The following is a 16271-nucleotide window of genomic DNA, read 5'->3' as shown; positions in this document are numbered from 1 at the left end:
GACGTTTACTGCCTAAATTTACTTCTTGATTACGAGTTTATCTCCACATGATTCGTTTTAATAAAGACATTAATTCTTTTTTATTTGTAAGTTGCGTTGTCTCTAGTGGCCTATTTCAGTATTGAAAGACATTCATAATTTTATAATTCATCGTCTTTCTTGAGATGAAACTACTGATATAAATATTTAAGTTATAAGATAATAATATATATGATGAGAATAATGCTTCTAAGAGTTTAATTTTCTTGCAAAATAAACGTGACGTTGGAAGAAATGAATCTTCTTAAGTATTAGAAACAATGTGAGGCACTTAGTGAAGTGCAATTCTCCTGTAGGAGAATTCTGCTGTATGTGCTTTGGAGAACGCATTGCGCACCTTTGGTACGTCCAGGACTTGACATTTCTTCTCAATAGCAAGAACAGCCAAATGAGGCAGTTTGCATCCAGCATCCTGTTTCGAGCAAGCCTTTTCAAAGATTTTAAGGACAACCAACTTCGTAACGCTGAAGAGTTTTGGGCAAAATTTGTGCTTCACCTTTCAGGGAAACGTTATCACAGGATAAAAAATCAGACAAAGGTTACAGTTATCTCATAATTCAATAAATATTCTGACCCTGGCAATACTTACTCTTACTCTACCACTCCAACGTATGTCTGTGCTACCCAATTACAGGCACCTATTAAGTTTGTGGGAAGAAGTTCTTCGATTTTGATAGGCTATGTACGAGAAAGAGCGAACCTGCATCTAATTGAAGAGTGGCAAATCCTAATAAGCGTTCTTTTACCTGCCCGCGATATGTTTTGAATCGAAGTTTAAGTGTAATTTGCATTTTAAGGTTCACGTTCAATACATTTCCAAATAATATCCCCTCATTAGCTTCAAGAGTATCGAAGAAATTTCCTTTGATAAGGTTTCCTCAGACTCATCTCGAAATTCAAGTCCCTGAATAGTAAGAAACCGCGATGAATCCACAACAACTGACATGTAGTGTCGGTTTTTCTTCGATCACCTTTGGTCTCGGGTTCGATACCCAGTGGAGGCACTTTAAACTATAAGTCCAGTCCCGATTAGCCTTACTGTACATAAAGTGGACTTCAAACGCCAAATCAACCAACCAACCAAATCTTGAATCAACTTTGAATGTCTTTTAATAATTAGCGTTGTCACTATCGACCACGATTAGATTAATTTGCCCATATTACAGATTATGTCTTGTGGTCCTGAAAATATTCGTGATCTTTTAAAATCATCCACATTCAACACTTTTTCCCAGTTCTTAAGACTGGTTAAAACTTAGGTTAATCTCGGCTATAACAGGACATAAATGAATGAGAAATCACATATGCCCAGGTCGGCGCTCGAATCTTGGACGAAGCAAATTAATATCTGTTAATCAAGTTGGTATTATAAGCAGGAAATTGATATCATGCAGAATACACCACTTTGAAAAGGTGAAAATCGTCATACTCTTATAAATGAAGTCTCTTATTATTCGATATTTAATTAACTTCAGTTGGGGGGCCCGGGTGGGGGGGGGGGCGAAGTGTCTGACATGGGGCGTCCCCCTGCCCCCTCTGGCGTCGTCACTGCTTCCAACCCTCTAATAACTTCGCTGCTGATAGCCTCACCTTCGAAATGGAAGCTTGTGTGTCGGCGAATAATACAAAGAACTTGTGTTCACTGTCCCTCCTTCATGCAAAGTCTGCCGTTTTCCTTTTCAGCTTTTCATGCAAAACTTCCTGTCAGCAAGCAAACCAAATTACAGAATTTTTATTGCCCCTCCCTTGCATCAACTTTCATTCCTACTTTAGGCCTGGATTTATGGCACGTACCCGCTACTGCAGGTCAACCTCTTCCTATGTTTGGCGTTTGCCCCCTGAAGCAACGGTGTCCATTGTTCAAAGCGAAACCTTTGTCAGTGGGGAACGGCGAAAAAATAGTCTCGGAATACACCCTGGTCGTAAACAAGCTCCCGCCACCCTGACATTGCTGTCAGCTTCGCTCTGAAGTTCGATAAAACTACTTTGGGAAATGTGTTTAATAACGAGTGAAAATGTAGACAGTGTAGATACTACATGTATTTTGCTCATAAACTGGAAGGCTGAATTTACAGAATAAAAAGAACAGCTACAACATTCCTTCATCTGATTTACAGAAAGGCTAATCGGGACTGGACCCACAGTTTAAAGTGCGGTTCAAATCACAATGTGCCTTCACCGGGTATCGAACCCGGGACCCCTTGATTACAAGGCGACGATGCTACCACTGTACCATCGGGGAGTCCCCTCATAGAACAAAGTTTCCTTCTACGATGATTATACAGAACTTAGTGCACTTCCTTCATTTGAAATATATGCTATATCAGTCTCAGTATTTCGTTATTACAATCCAAGGAATAGTATTCTCAATAAATAAGAAATAAAGAAATAAAAAAAAACATTAGAAATAATCTTCTAACGGACGTAAAAAAGCGAAGCCAACCACCTGCAGAATGCCTGAAGGAAACAACAATAATTTTCTCAACAAAGACATATCCGAAATTTCCATAACATTCTAATAATTTCGCAACCCGTGCAAATAATCATGTGGTAAAATCTTGTCGTGGTTCCCTGTAAACACTAAAATTACCAAATTACTTCTTTCCATATTTCCCTTATTTTCTCCTCCTCTTTAGCTCTCAGCTGTTCGGAGTGGGATAATGCAATATTATTTGTCCCTAGTTATCTCCTTCTCTTAGTCTTGCTTATAACTTGGACTCCTTAATAACTTTCCCAACAACTCCTTATCAATTTGTACTGCCATGTTTCCTACAATGCTTTTCCTACTTCCTAATAACAATCACTTCTGTACACCCTTTGATGTAAAAATTAAATAATAAAAATAAACCATATCCGTCGGTCCGTTTATCTTTCCAACCTATAGAGCTGACACTATTTTTACAAGATAAACCTCGGACGCAGACATTCCACGATATTTTGACCCCTCCTTCCACCTTCTCTACCTGCCCCTTTACTTGATGTTATTGAGAATTGTATTAGTATCTGGAGTACTATCGTAACATAAAGTTATTAACCTGGAATATTTTTTTTAAAAAAATGGGGAGTAACGCTGTGTTTCGAAAGAGTATAGGAAATAAGTTTAGGTATTCATTCATGCCTCTCTCTAGAATAGTCTTCTTATTTTGACTTATTACACGCTTATTAACGTTTCTAATTGAAATACTCTATTCCAAGCAAACAAGTATTTGCAACTGATTAAAAATTTTGCTTTTATTTTTTCGAGACATTCGAGAAGAGACGAGACTTTTCAAAAGTCTCGTGTCTCGTCTCGAAAACGAGACGAGAAAGGCATTCCGTCTCGTCCCGTCTCGAATTTCAAAAGGCTTGTCCCGTCTCGTGTCTCGTTTCGTTTTCGAGACGAGACACGAGACGAGACGGGACATGTCCCGTCCCGTGAGCAACACTACCAGAAATTCTCTACGACACTACTTTTTCCTCCATCTATCTCCTAATGAGAAAAGTATATCTACGTAGTAGAAACACTAGACAGTGGATACCTTTATGACGTTTAAGAAGATTAGCCACAATTGAAATTAGTCACGTGAAAAATTCTAGTGTAAACAAGTGACAAAAGGAAGGAGATTTATTAGAAGCATAACACTTGTTTCAAAAATGTAACTTTGTGTGCTTCAGGAACGAAAGTAGTAATTACTGAATTTGACGTGCTGAGTTCGAAAATGGCATTAAAAATATTGGATCTGCTAAGATAACCAATAAATATCTATTTTTAATTGTGGATATACAGGAGACTGTTTCAACACAGTTATCTGCTGGTATATTCTAAAATAATTTGAACTGAAATGTAAAGTTCAGAAATAAAACTCACCGAAATCTGAACATGGCTCGCGAATGTGACGTAAGCGTTTGCATGAACTAATAAGGACAACTCATTTCTGACATACGTATTTCAACATCAAGGAGAACAAATTGAATTCGCGAATAAATAGAATATAGCGAATGCTTACGATAGACGCTACAGATCGTCCACTGATTCCGCTGAGTGGAAAACTCAATAACTTCATGTGAATATGTGCTTTTCGGCAATAGTCACTGCACAGACTAGAGTGCTGGAGGGAGAGGATTTTGATCGAACTCCAAATAGTTCGCAGGGACGACGCTAGATAGCGTACAGGATTTGAGAGCTTCTACGCTTGAGCGAATAACGCTCGAACAGGCGAAACATCCGGTATACTGTACACTCGAAGCTCAGTAGTACATGTAAACCGTAATTTGTCTGTAGTAGTGAGCCCTCAAATACAGATCGTGGAGTGAAAGACGCATTGAAATTGAAACTTAAGTGAACATAGTCACTATTTCCATGTTAAATATATGTTAAATATCGTTCAGTCTATCTTACCAATGTACAGTGAGTGATATATGACAATGGAATAGATGATTGTGGGCTGAAACTATCAAATTTTACATACGTATATGCGTCTACGTAGCACGATGGAGCATGGTGGACTTGAACGAGTACGGACGCGGCGGGAGCGTGGTGCTGATGACATCACCTCCAAAATGCTCGAGATCGAGAGTGTGTGACTCCCAACCCTCCTAAATGTGCCTTCATGGCACGGTACCACATGCACGTGGAACTTTACCTTTTTTACTAACAGTGACACAACCAAGTTCCTGTTCACAATATAATATCTCATGTTTACGTTTATACAGTGTGTCCGGGCTAGAGGTATACAAAAGTACACACGTATTACTTAGTATCTGTAAAGTTTACTAACTTTCTTGTCCAGGTTTTGTTCAAAGTAACTCAGAAAGTTTTTATGTACGCTGGTACCCACACCTCAATGTGGGGACCCACCATTTGTAGCTCGACAGATATCCAAACGATACTCGCCGGCCCCCGTGGCGGAGTGTTTAGCACATCGCGTTACGACGCCAGGGGTACCGGGTTCGAATCCTGGCCTGGGCATCGATGTTTGTTAGTGTCCATTCATGAATTCCATCATATCATCATCACTCATCCCCATCTTCGCAAATTAGCCAAGAGTTGCTTAAGAAGTCAAGTAAAATAAAGCAAATCAATCAATCAATCAACCAAACGATACTCAAGCTTGTGCCAAGTGTTGACCAGCATTTGAGGCGTTATTAGAGCAACGATACGCTGTCTCAAATCACCTAAATCGTGAACTTTCCTCTTGTACACAACATATTTAATGAAGCCCCATTCAAAACAGTTTAATGGTGTAAAATCTGGTGATCTCGGTAGCCAGGCATTTTCTGCGCATGTGTGACTTAACAGAAACGATTGATCGTACAAGTGGACTACTGAAATCTGGGATCGACGTTCTGTCAACTGAGCTTCACTATGAGATAATACTACAAGGAGTAGTTTTCACATCATAAGTAGTTATTTTTGTATACCTGTACATCCTGTATTTTTGTTTAATTAAAAAATTAATTAATTAATTAATCCCTTATATTATTAGTATTATTCTGTTGGTTCTATTAAGAACTTCCAGTAAAATATACTGGATACTACAGTGTGAGTTATGAAACTAAATACTTACTTTCATTCATATTATCCCAGTTAATTGTAACGTAATCGTCTCGATCCGGCCTCGACTGTTCATGTATGATTCCAAGCGCATGCATTATTTCGTGCTGTATCGTTCCCGCTTTCCTCATGCATTCTGGGTACCGAAAGTTGACAACCTGGCCTCCTCCCTGCTTGCCCAAGTAGGAGTAGCAGCCGCTTCGATCGTTGTTGAAGTAGATATAATCTTCTTCGTCCTGTCGCTCCACAAACTGCACACATGTGTCATTGTTGAATGTTTCCATGGCAACTCTGAGACGCTGACGCTCGTCTTCAGCTGAATTATTGTGACAACAATAACAGAAAATGTAATTAATATGAAAGCTCCTCTACAGTACACATTTTGTTAATACAAGGTGGCGCAAAAGTCATCACCTGATTTTCTTAGTCTATGGTTTTAAATTAAACAAACTAGGTTTTTTGTGTTAAAGTTTTATTGATACTTGTAAGTTTTATGTCCTAAATTTTTAAAGATAACATCCAATAAATGACCACCATTCCAATTGATGCAAATTTGGGCTCTTTTATTGCGTTTTCCATGGTGTTGGAAAATGTTTTGAATTCCATGCTGAATATTTTCCTTTAGTTGCTGTAACGTCTCTGGCTTATTGACATAAAGCAATGACTTCAAATATCTCCAAAGGAAAAAATCTGGAGCGGTTAAATCGGGGGACCTTGCCGGCCATAACAAATCACCAAAACTGGATATTACTCTGCCCGGAAAAGTGTCACGCAAAATTGTCACAATTGTTCCACGTTCTTGTGGGGTATACTTTTTCATTTTCGCACACAATAAATTTCGTGAGTATCTTCTATTTAACTGACAAAACACTACTGATATAAACAACAAGATGTCAAAATAAAGGTCAGTTCAAATAGGATGATGGCTCTTGCGCCACCCTTTATATCTAAGAAGTAGGTAAACTAAAGGTGGCCATAGTAAAGCTTCTATGGCAATTTACAAACCTCTAATGAGAGACAAATTTCTGAAATATTAAAAAAATAACTACTGTAACTAATTAACAATTTGTACCAAATGGATATTTTGTAAAATTGTTTGTAACTTTAAAAAGAAATACAAAACCGTTACATATGGGCCACGTTGGGAACAGGGGTCCCAAAGGTGGCCCACGGCTTATGCTCAGAAAATATTGCTTATTCTAAAGAATACTTATTTATTCATGCTTATTCACATTTCTGTAATTTTTTAGAAAAAAATTGTTGGTCTCAAACTTTTGGTTGTTGTCATGGATTATACACAGTAACGACGAATAACCGACCTCCGTGACGGAGTGGTTACCACAACAGCTACGATGCCTGTGTACGGGTGTGTCATCGACTTCAGCATATCATCACTCATTTTTGCGGTTAGCCAAAAGTGGTAGAAAAGCGAAGTGTAATAAACCAAATGAGCCACGGGCCACCTTAAGAGCTCGCTTTTGGATCACGTTTATAATAAAAACTTGGTAGTGTTGCTTTGACACAATAAACATTTTTACAATGTAACTACATGATCAAAAGGATAATTAAATGAGCTTTCAAAATGTGTATAATATATGAACATGCGTAAGTTTCAAGGATGTAGACACACTTTTCTTAATTACCTGCTCTCTCCCCAACACTACAACTTACATAAGATGCTGCTGGCAGCCCGAGACAGTTGGTATATAGTGCACCATAGGGAAACTTATGTAGTGCCATTTGCTAGCTACATTACATTCTAATATGATTCTCGAAACGTGGACCATAGTTCACCTACCTTATTCTAAACTCGACGTTCATTTCTAAATGTGTATATTATGATCCTATTGAAGGTTTATAATTATAAAATATTAGCATAAAACGTTACATATTTTTATGCCTTATTCTACGTTGAAATATACTAAAACTATAATTCCGTTATTGTGTATTTACGGCCAGTTACAGTACAGATGTCAATCACGATCTCAAAGTTCCCCGGACCTGTTCAATTTCATCCCCATTGTTATGAGCTGAAAGTGGCAGAAAAGTAGCACAAAACTAGTATATATATATATGTGTGTGTTCCAGGAGGAAGCGGCAATACTTTGGGAACTGGTAGTATGGGTAATTCTAAGCAAAAAAGAAAAAGTTCATATGAACATGGGTCCGATTTTGAAGGATAACGGAGATATGAACAGACATAAAAATGATGTAGGAAAACGTAAAGAGAAACAGTAACAAGTAAAACATGGCAATGTAATGATAATTGTGTAAGTAAATACGAGAAGGGACAAGCTGATACTAATCTTTATTGCATGAATTTGTGGTGTAGCAGTAATTAGTACACGGTAATTAAGTAATGAAGCAACAATAAATGTAGAAAAATTAAATGTTAACACCTGCTGATCAGTACTCACATGAACGAATGTAAGGAGGGAAAAGGCCAGAGAAATGATAGCAGGTCAGAGCAGATTCTAAAAAATACCACCACCAACATCAATGCACTTCTGAGAGCGTCAGAGGAGATCTTGTGTTGCACTACAAAGTCCCCGATGATGTTCCCGGATTAACGCAGCAGCATCATAATGCGAATGTTCAGTACATCTCTTGTATTCACCATTTCCCGGTAAACCTCCTGCTTCATCGCCCCCATAAACAGATGGGTTAGGTCGAGAGAACGAGGTTGCCACGGAACCAGACCACTACCACGACGACAAGAACGACCAATCCATCGATTAAGGTAGGTGGAATTCAGATGTTGAATGATCAACCGACTGGAATGAGCAGTTCTGACGAATCGTCATTCACCAACCATGGTCATATCAACACACACAATATGCATTATTGGTGTGTTGGAAATGCGCATTGGATTCGAGAAGTTGAACACCAAAGACCTTGGAGTGTAAATGTTTGGTGCGGAATAATTGGAAGCCGATTGATTGGACCCTATTTCATTGAAGGCACATTAAATGGACAAAAGTACACAGAGTTTTTGGTAAATATTCTGCCAGGGCTGTTAGAAGAATTGCCACTGCACCAGCGCTGCAACATGTGGTATCAACATGATGGTTGTCCAGCTCACTACTCCATTCAACCTCGAGCCATGTTGGACACAAAGTTTCCTGGTCGATGGATAGGACGCGGAGGACCCGTTTCTTGGCCAGCTTGTTCACCCGATCTCACGTCGCCTGATTTCTGCAATTGGGTACTACTTAAAGAAAAGTGCTACCACGAAGTTCCAACAACGCCAGAAAACATGCAGCAATGAATTGTTGATGCTTGTGCCTCTATCAGTCCTGACATTTTGGGACGAACAGTGTGGAGCTTCAGTGTGCATTGAATAGAACGGTCATCATTTTGAACATTTGCTCCTTCAAATATTTATTTGTGTACCTCAAATGATAACTAATTTGTAGTAACATACTTAATTTTGTTGTGCATATGAAATTGTTCCTTTTAACCAAAGAGTTGGAACAAATTAATATTATTTATTGTTACACAAAACATAAATTGGAAACAATTTTCTTTTGCCGAATTCTTTACACACATTTTTTGAATAAAATTCGTTTTTGCAATGTTCTCAACGGAAACCAAACCCGTTATTACATAAAGAGAACAAAATGAAAATGAAACTACCAAATGTTTATAAATGTTGGAAGGTTGCAATTTTTTTACAAAATTTTTCGAACAAAAAATACTTTTTTTTGTGTGTGTGTGGAGAGAGAGAGAGAGAGAGAGAGAGAGACAGAGAGAGATATGCTGGGCTGATGTTTTCACTGATTTCTTAATTATTATTTTTTTCAGTTCTTGAACGTGTCATTGTATAAAATAAAATGAACCTACATGATAATCGAAAATTTGCTTCATAATAGTTATATATCAATAACCATATGAATGAATCCTTTTTATAATCACAACCTATTGTAGATAGGTAGCCTCATAGGCGAAGCTACAGTGTGTGCCGGATATGTGCACTGTGTTTTGATGTGTTTTCCCTCCTTTACAATCAGTTTGTGTATGAATTAAGAGTAGAATTTTAGGAAAATCAAGTGGAAGCATAGTCTAGTAGACTATGCAAATTCCGGTATCACCAAATAATATTCATTTAACAATTCGGGGAATCAGAGAGCTGGAGTATTTAGACATATTCTCTCAGTGTGCACTTTTATAAAGGGTTAAGTAGTTAATCTTCTTTTGCAATATCTTAATCGTTTCTTTATTGCATTCCTTTGGTTGAGTGTGCTGCTTTCCTCAGGCGCGAGGCACAGCATTACAGATTGTTCTTTCTTAACAATCCGACCAACTCATATCATAAAAATATCACAAGAAAAACTGATAATTTATATGTCGGATCAATTCTAATAAGCGATGGTAAGCTTAGGTTATGGTTGGCAACAATTAAAAATGCGAACGTGGAACTTATAACGTCGCCCTTTACACATAGCATCATCATTCCCCACTTCTAAAATGAACAGCCAATAGGAAAACGTCGTATTATTGAAAGTGAGGGAAAATTTCTGCGCTTTAATGTTATAATATTAAACTACGAAAAATTTAACGAAACAGATCTTATAAATTCATTAATATTTGCCCTTGCATATACAATGATTAAATGAAGGTTTAGTTTAACGAAAACTAAATTACTTAAGTCTTGTCCATTGTTGACAAAAATAGATATTTGGAATAAACCTACAGGGGATGGACAAAAATATGGAAACTCCTGCGAAGAAATGCCAGAATGCTGTAGCTAATAGGGTGCAATACCGCCTTTAGATTCCAAAACGCTTCCGAGGAAAGGACAAATACAATTCCTGGATGGTGGATAATGAGATCTTGCACCATTCTTCATGCAAAACATGGTCACAATCCTTCTCAGCGTCCTTTTGTCTCTGTCACTCTGTGTACATTTTCGTCCCCGCAGGTTTTTATCTTATGATGTCTTTCCGGACACACTATTATGTCATCATGATCTTGCATGGAGTCCCTCTCGATACGCCAATTAACATGGCTACTTTGGTAATAGAGGCGCCTGCAAGGCGGACACCAACAATTTGCCCTCTTTGAAACACTGTCAGCTCGGACATGATTTAGCATCAACTGCGCTGCACGCTATCAACAGTGCAACTGTCGACTCCTACCAGTCAGACAGGGTCCTATCTCACGGGGTGAAACAAAAGAATGTCGCACCGCGTCCGATTTCAAGTGGAAAAATTGCGTCGATATCACCCGTTCCGATGTCGTGGTGTTTCCATATTTTTGTCCATCCCCTGTATGTACCACGTGCTCAAACAACAACTTCTGCGTGAAAGATAGAGATAATCCTACCCATCTTGGATTTGAAAAATAATGAAAATTTTGCATATACTATTTAGGATAATTATTTGTCTATAAGATTTGAATTAGATATTGCAAAGCTACGCGTATAATATAATAACATAAATATACAGTATACATGAATTATGAAAAACAATTAAGTATAAATAATTTAATCCAAGTTATTGACTTGAAAGCAAAAGAATAAGATATATTCTATGTGAGTGAAATTGTGGTAACATGGCGGTCGTTAGAGTTGTCTTGGTCGAGTGCAACATAAGGGCTCAGACGACCCTCGATGTCAGACTCCGACGACATACTAGCTACGCGGTGCCACCCTGTCTGGATGGAGGACAAGATTTGCGACTTCTAGTTGATACCGACGAACTGTTTGAAATATTTTACTCTTACGGTCATTTTTGCCTCGGTCAATTACCATGCTATATTTTTTAAAAAAAGAAGTAATTTATTTTATTTATTTACTTAAATACAGGGTGATTCAAAAGTCCCTTAACACCTAATATAAAATGCAAAGGAGTTAGGCTAGGTCCAAATGGTCATGATAGAAACAGGTTAGGCCTAGAGGGAACCATATTAGCGTGTTCCAAGCAAAATTCCGACATATTGGTGGCTGCCATATTGAATTCAACTCAATATTTTTATATGTGAAGGGGGTGATATGATATTAAATTAGGCTAAAATTTCATTGAAAATATGTGAGGCCTTAACCCCCATTCCCTAAATGTGCCTTCATGGCACTGTGCTATATGCATAGGGAACTTTAACTTTACCTGTATATATTGTATTCGTTTCTGTACCCCTGAGTAACTACGTTTATTTTTTACATGCGCGAACCCTCTACTATGTCAATGGCTGAGGGTCCCCTAAAGGCTTACTTGTCTCCGGAACCCTCGCACTGCGGGGTTTTGCGGGTTGTAGATTCGGCACTGTTTGCACCCAAATTGAACGTTATGTGCAGCCCATACGTGCATCTACATAGTAAAGAATCTCTCACTTACTGACGTTGTCACTGAATGTGTACGGAACTCGTCCATCTGGCCAATAGTAGTCTTCGTATCTTATACCACTCCTCTCCTGAGGTAACAGTAAGTCTCCTTCATAAAAATTTCCCAATTCTGGATAGATAGTATTACCTGTAAAAGTACCAGAACAGAGATAAAAAAATAAATACAAGTGATGATCCAATATGCATGATGATTTAGTGCAATATTCAATGTGCAGCAAGGGCCTCGCCGATGGCGTAGTGGTAACGTTGTCGCCTTGTGTTGAAGGGGTTCGGATTCCACTTTAAACTGTAGATCCCGTCTCGATTGACTTTCCTGTATATAAATTGGACTTATTACCAATACTATGTATAGCACACGCTTCAAATTGAAATTTGGATTCCTTTATGCTAGGACGGCAACGGAAACTTACGATTGGATCGTAGTGTAATTAGTCATATACGAACATTTAAATATTCGCTGATATATATTGTTGAAACGAATTTGAGACGAAAAGATTTCATGGAATGATTGATTTACTCGTATTAACATTAACTAGATCACATGCCATGTAGTAGTATGATATTGAATTGATTGATTAATCAATCAATCAATTCAATATCATACTACTGGTGGTGTTTTAAGTCCAGTGACGTGCGGTGACGTCGACACTTGGGGTAGCAGTCAGTGGCGTGCTCAAGGGGGGAGGGGGGTTGGTGTGGGTCACACCTCTCCTTCCTATAGGGCCAGTATTCCTACAAAAAAGAAGAATGTCAATAACAGGAAAAGATAGCAATATTATGAATGAGTACTAGAAAAAAGTACACAAGTACACGTAACACCCACCCACATTCGAAAATAAAATAAAAACTATTTGATTCGACTCTAAGACAGAGATCCTGGGTTCGAATCTCGGATTGGCCATTTGTGTTCTTTGTGTGTGTCCCTTCATCAATTTTGTCGTACCAAAGGTGGCGGAAAAGCGAAGTAAAATAAACCAAATTGAGCAATCAATCAATGATTTGATTTCATTTTTGTTACTTAGCGTCGAATTTTTGTCACATTTGGTTAATTGCGAAGATGATACGATGAAATTGATAAAGGGACGAGCACAGGGAACGCCCATGCCTGGGTCGGGGTTCGAACCCGGAAATCCTGGTGTCGTAGCGCGCTGTGATAACCACTCCCCCACGCTTGGTTGATTTGGTGACAGGTAACAAAACACAACATACTTTTTTGTAGTTTCTTCAATGATATTCATTTGACTTTTTGAGTTCTGAGATACATTTTTTATTCCAAATTATTTCATTATTCACTGCAACACATAGGACAAGAATGCGCACTCATCACGGGTTCGAATCCTGGCCTGGATTCTTCATATGAGGTCCCTTAACCAATTTCATCATATTATCACTCAATCCTCATTTTCGCGATAACCAAATGTGGCAGAAAAGCGAAGTAAAATAAACCAAACCAACAACAATATGAACACGCTTTCTCTTGCCCAAATAAATACATCCGTATTTATGACTGTTAGAGACCAAGAGTAGTGTATTTAAATAAAACACTACTAAAACGAGAGTCAGAGAGAGCCTGAACACATATTTGTAATTTAATCATTATATATTCCATATTTGAAAAAGAAAAAAAAGAAAAGAAAGAAAGCATAACATTATTGTCTGCACATAACACGTTCCCATTTCATAAATAATAAAACTACATCCCATATTATACATACATATTGTAAAACGTGTAAAAGGTTGTGTAAATACAGAGAACATAAGTACTACAGAAAAATTTACCCTGAGTTCTTCAGAGGATTTACAAAAAAATCTGTGAGAAACCAATCCCCTATCTGTCCTATAGGAGATAGACGGGGACCTGAAAGCCTGGGCTTCAACCATTGCAGCGGGGGGCGAGGGGACAAGAGAGGTGAGGTAGAAATCTTCCTTTTCCTTGGGCCGGCCGTTACTACCTGGAAACTGGTCTGGCAGAAGAAGAGCGAGCTAGGGTATCCAGCCAGCTTTGCCCGCAGAGAACACCGATGGACGAGAAGCGCGTGGAAAAGAAAGTGTTGCGTATGAGCTGTGGTGGCTTTAACAAGACAATAAATATTGTGATTTGAATATAATTCGAGATGTGAGATTGATTGATCTATCTCTGCTAGACTAGCTACTCCTCAGTGCACGTCACTGTTTAAGTCCACTTTATGCACAGTAAGGCTAATGAGGACTAGACCTACAGTTTAAAGTGGGATCCGAACCACTATGTGCCTCCACCAGGTATCGAACCCGGGACCCCTTGATTACAAGGTGACGAGCTACCACTACGTCATCGAGGAGCTCATAGCAAATCAAAGAACATGTAATTGCATTTATGAAAATAGTAAAACATGGAATAGAATGGGTCTTTATTTAAGCAGGCGTGTTTCGGCCTCATGAGCCGTTCTTAACAACCAATCCTTGTCGGAGATAAAAAGAATCAATTAAAACAAAGGATAAAAATGAAAATAATCACGATAATACAATAAAGATAATGTAAATATTATATATACAATGATAGAATAATACAATGAACTCATTACTATGTATTCTGTAAAGTAAAAATATGTAATATGACATTAGTAGTGCATTGTGGGATGGGGTGGTAATATTTATGCGTTATATGATGTGTAAGTCCAGGTGCACTTATTAATAATGATGTAGGTTAATGTAGTTATTGGAAAAATAGTATATTTTTTTTGTTTTTTCCTTAAAATGGCAAATAATGTTAGCCAATGTTGCAGGCAGTTTATTCCATTGCCTAATTCCTGTAACAATGAAGACTTGTAGATGGAGGTTTTGTGTTTGGGTACATTTAGATTATATTTCTTGTTCAGCGAGAACAGATCTTATCACATAACTACTTTCGAAGTAGTTCTTAAGAATTGTTTTTACATCAAGGTGTGTTAGGTATTTTCTTCTGTTGTTGACTTTTAGCCAAGAAAGTTTGGTGCCAAAACTGGGAGTATGACAGTTTATGTACTTTCCCTTAGTATATAAGGTTTAGCATAGTGGGGGGAGGGGGTAAAAGTGTCAAAAAGTTAGGGGAACTACCCCCACGCCCCCCTAATAGCTGCAGATGAATACGGTATACATTTTTTCTTTTTAGGTTAAATATGAAACGTATAATTGTAAACATTCATATCTATAGAAATGATTTCACAATTTAGTAAACAAAAATGGAATGAAAATACAATTATTGGGACACAATTTCCAATTAATGAATTGTATACTCTATTAACAAGTAATTATTTCATTAGCAATGAATGGAGTTCAAATGTATGCAGTTCGAAATTTAGATTGGTTTCGGAAAACCCTTGGATATATTTTAAAATTGTATACCTTGATTCCTTCAGGCACTTTGTGTTCTATATGTATGCATTGTTATGAGATGTAATACATTATGTGTGCGAGCATTGTACGTACATGTGCATAACAATATCTTTCTGGAACATTTTGGAATTTATATGAATGAGGCATATGTTTCTTAACACACATACACATACACATACACATACACCGTAACACACATACACATACACTGGCGTAAAACGATGATTATTATGAAAAATGATGATTGACTTGTCGAACAACATAAAATAGAAAACTTGAATAAATTAAATAATAATAATAGCATGGATACATTCTACTTACACTATAAGATATAACGGAGTACTTTGAAAAAATGTTTGGAAACTGTTGCCACGAGTCTACTCTACTTCGTTTTTGTGCCACTTTTGGCTAATTTGTGAAGATGGAGATGAGTGATGATATGATGAATGGCCACTCACAAACATCCATACCCAGGCCACAATTCGAACCCGGGACACCTGGCGTCAAAGCGAGATGTGCTAACCACTCCGCCACGGAAGCCGGCTATGTGGAAACATGAGGAACTTTGATTTTGCAAAATGCGTGTGAACCCAAATATCTCGATTTCATGTGTTGCAAGTTTTGTGACAGTTGCATAGCAAAGGGTTCCTGCAGTCTATCCGTATCATTCTACATATCTTTTGCTCTGTAACAGAAATAAATGTCGGCTTTAACCGTGAAATTTTGTGACAGGGTTGCAAACATATAGGATAGAAAATGCTGGTCTTCGAGGATTCGTAACATCGAAATGAGCAAAACGTTTCAGAGTGCATGAATATATTCAACAAGCATGTAGAATTCAACAAAAGATTATAAAGAATTAACATACGTACAACATAAGTGTGTTTGCGTGTGTGTGTGTGTGTGTTAGTGTCTATTCATAACTATGCTTATAAGTACAAAGATAGATACATATTCATAGGAGTTGCAAAATTGAAGTTGTTTGACTATTTTTCATTTGTGTTGCAA

At 37.8% G+C, this 16271-nt stretch overlaps 1 protein-coding gene across 1 annotated transcript in view; it reads right to left on the bottom strand.

Moving 5' to 3' along the window:
• Nucleotides 1-16271, bottom strand: part of LOC145989860 (low choriolytic enzyme-like) — an 88745-nt gene that overhangs the window by 71740 nt on the left and 734 nt on the right. The window contains exons 2-3 of the mRNA XM_083125320.1: nucleotides 11905-12039; nucleotides 5586-5888 (exon numbers count right to left, since the gene is read on the bottom strand). Of these exons, the coding sequence (XP_082981446.1) occupies nucleotides 5586-5888; nucleotides 11905-12039 (438 nt within the window). The remainder of the gene's footprint in view (nucleotides 1-5585; nucleotides 5889-11904; nucleotides 12040-16271) is intronic.

The sequence above is a fragment of the Lepisma saccharinum genome, chromosome 7 (genome assembly GCF_977018435.1).
Source record: "Lepisma saccharinum chromosome 7, izLepSacc3.1, whole genome shotgun sequence".
Classification (NCBI taxonomy): domain Eukaryota; kingdom Metazoa; phylum Arthropoda; class Insecta; order Zygentoma; family Lepismatidae; genus Lepisma; species Lepisma saccharinum.
Note: the sequence above shows the minus strand (reverse complement) of the source record. Positions and strands in the feature narration are given on the sequence as shown.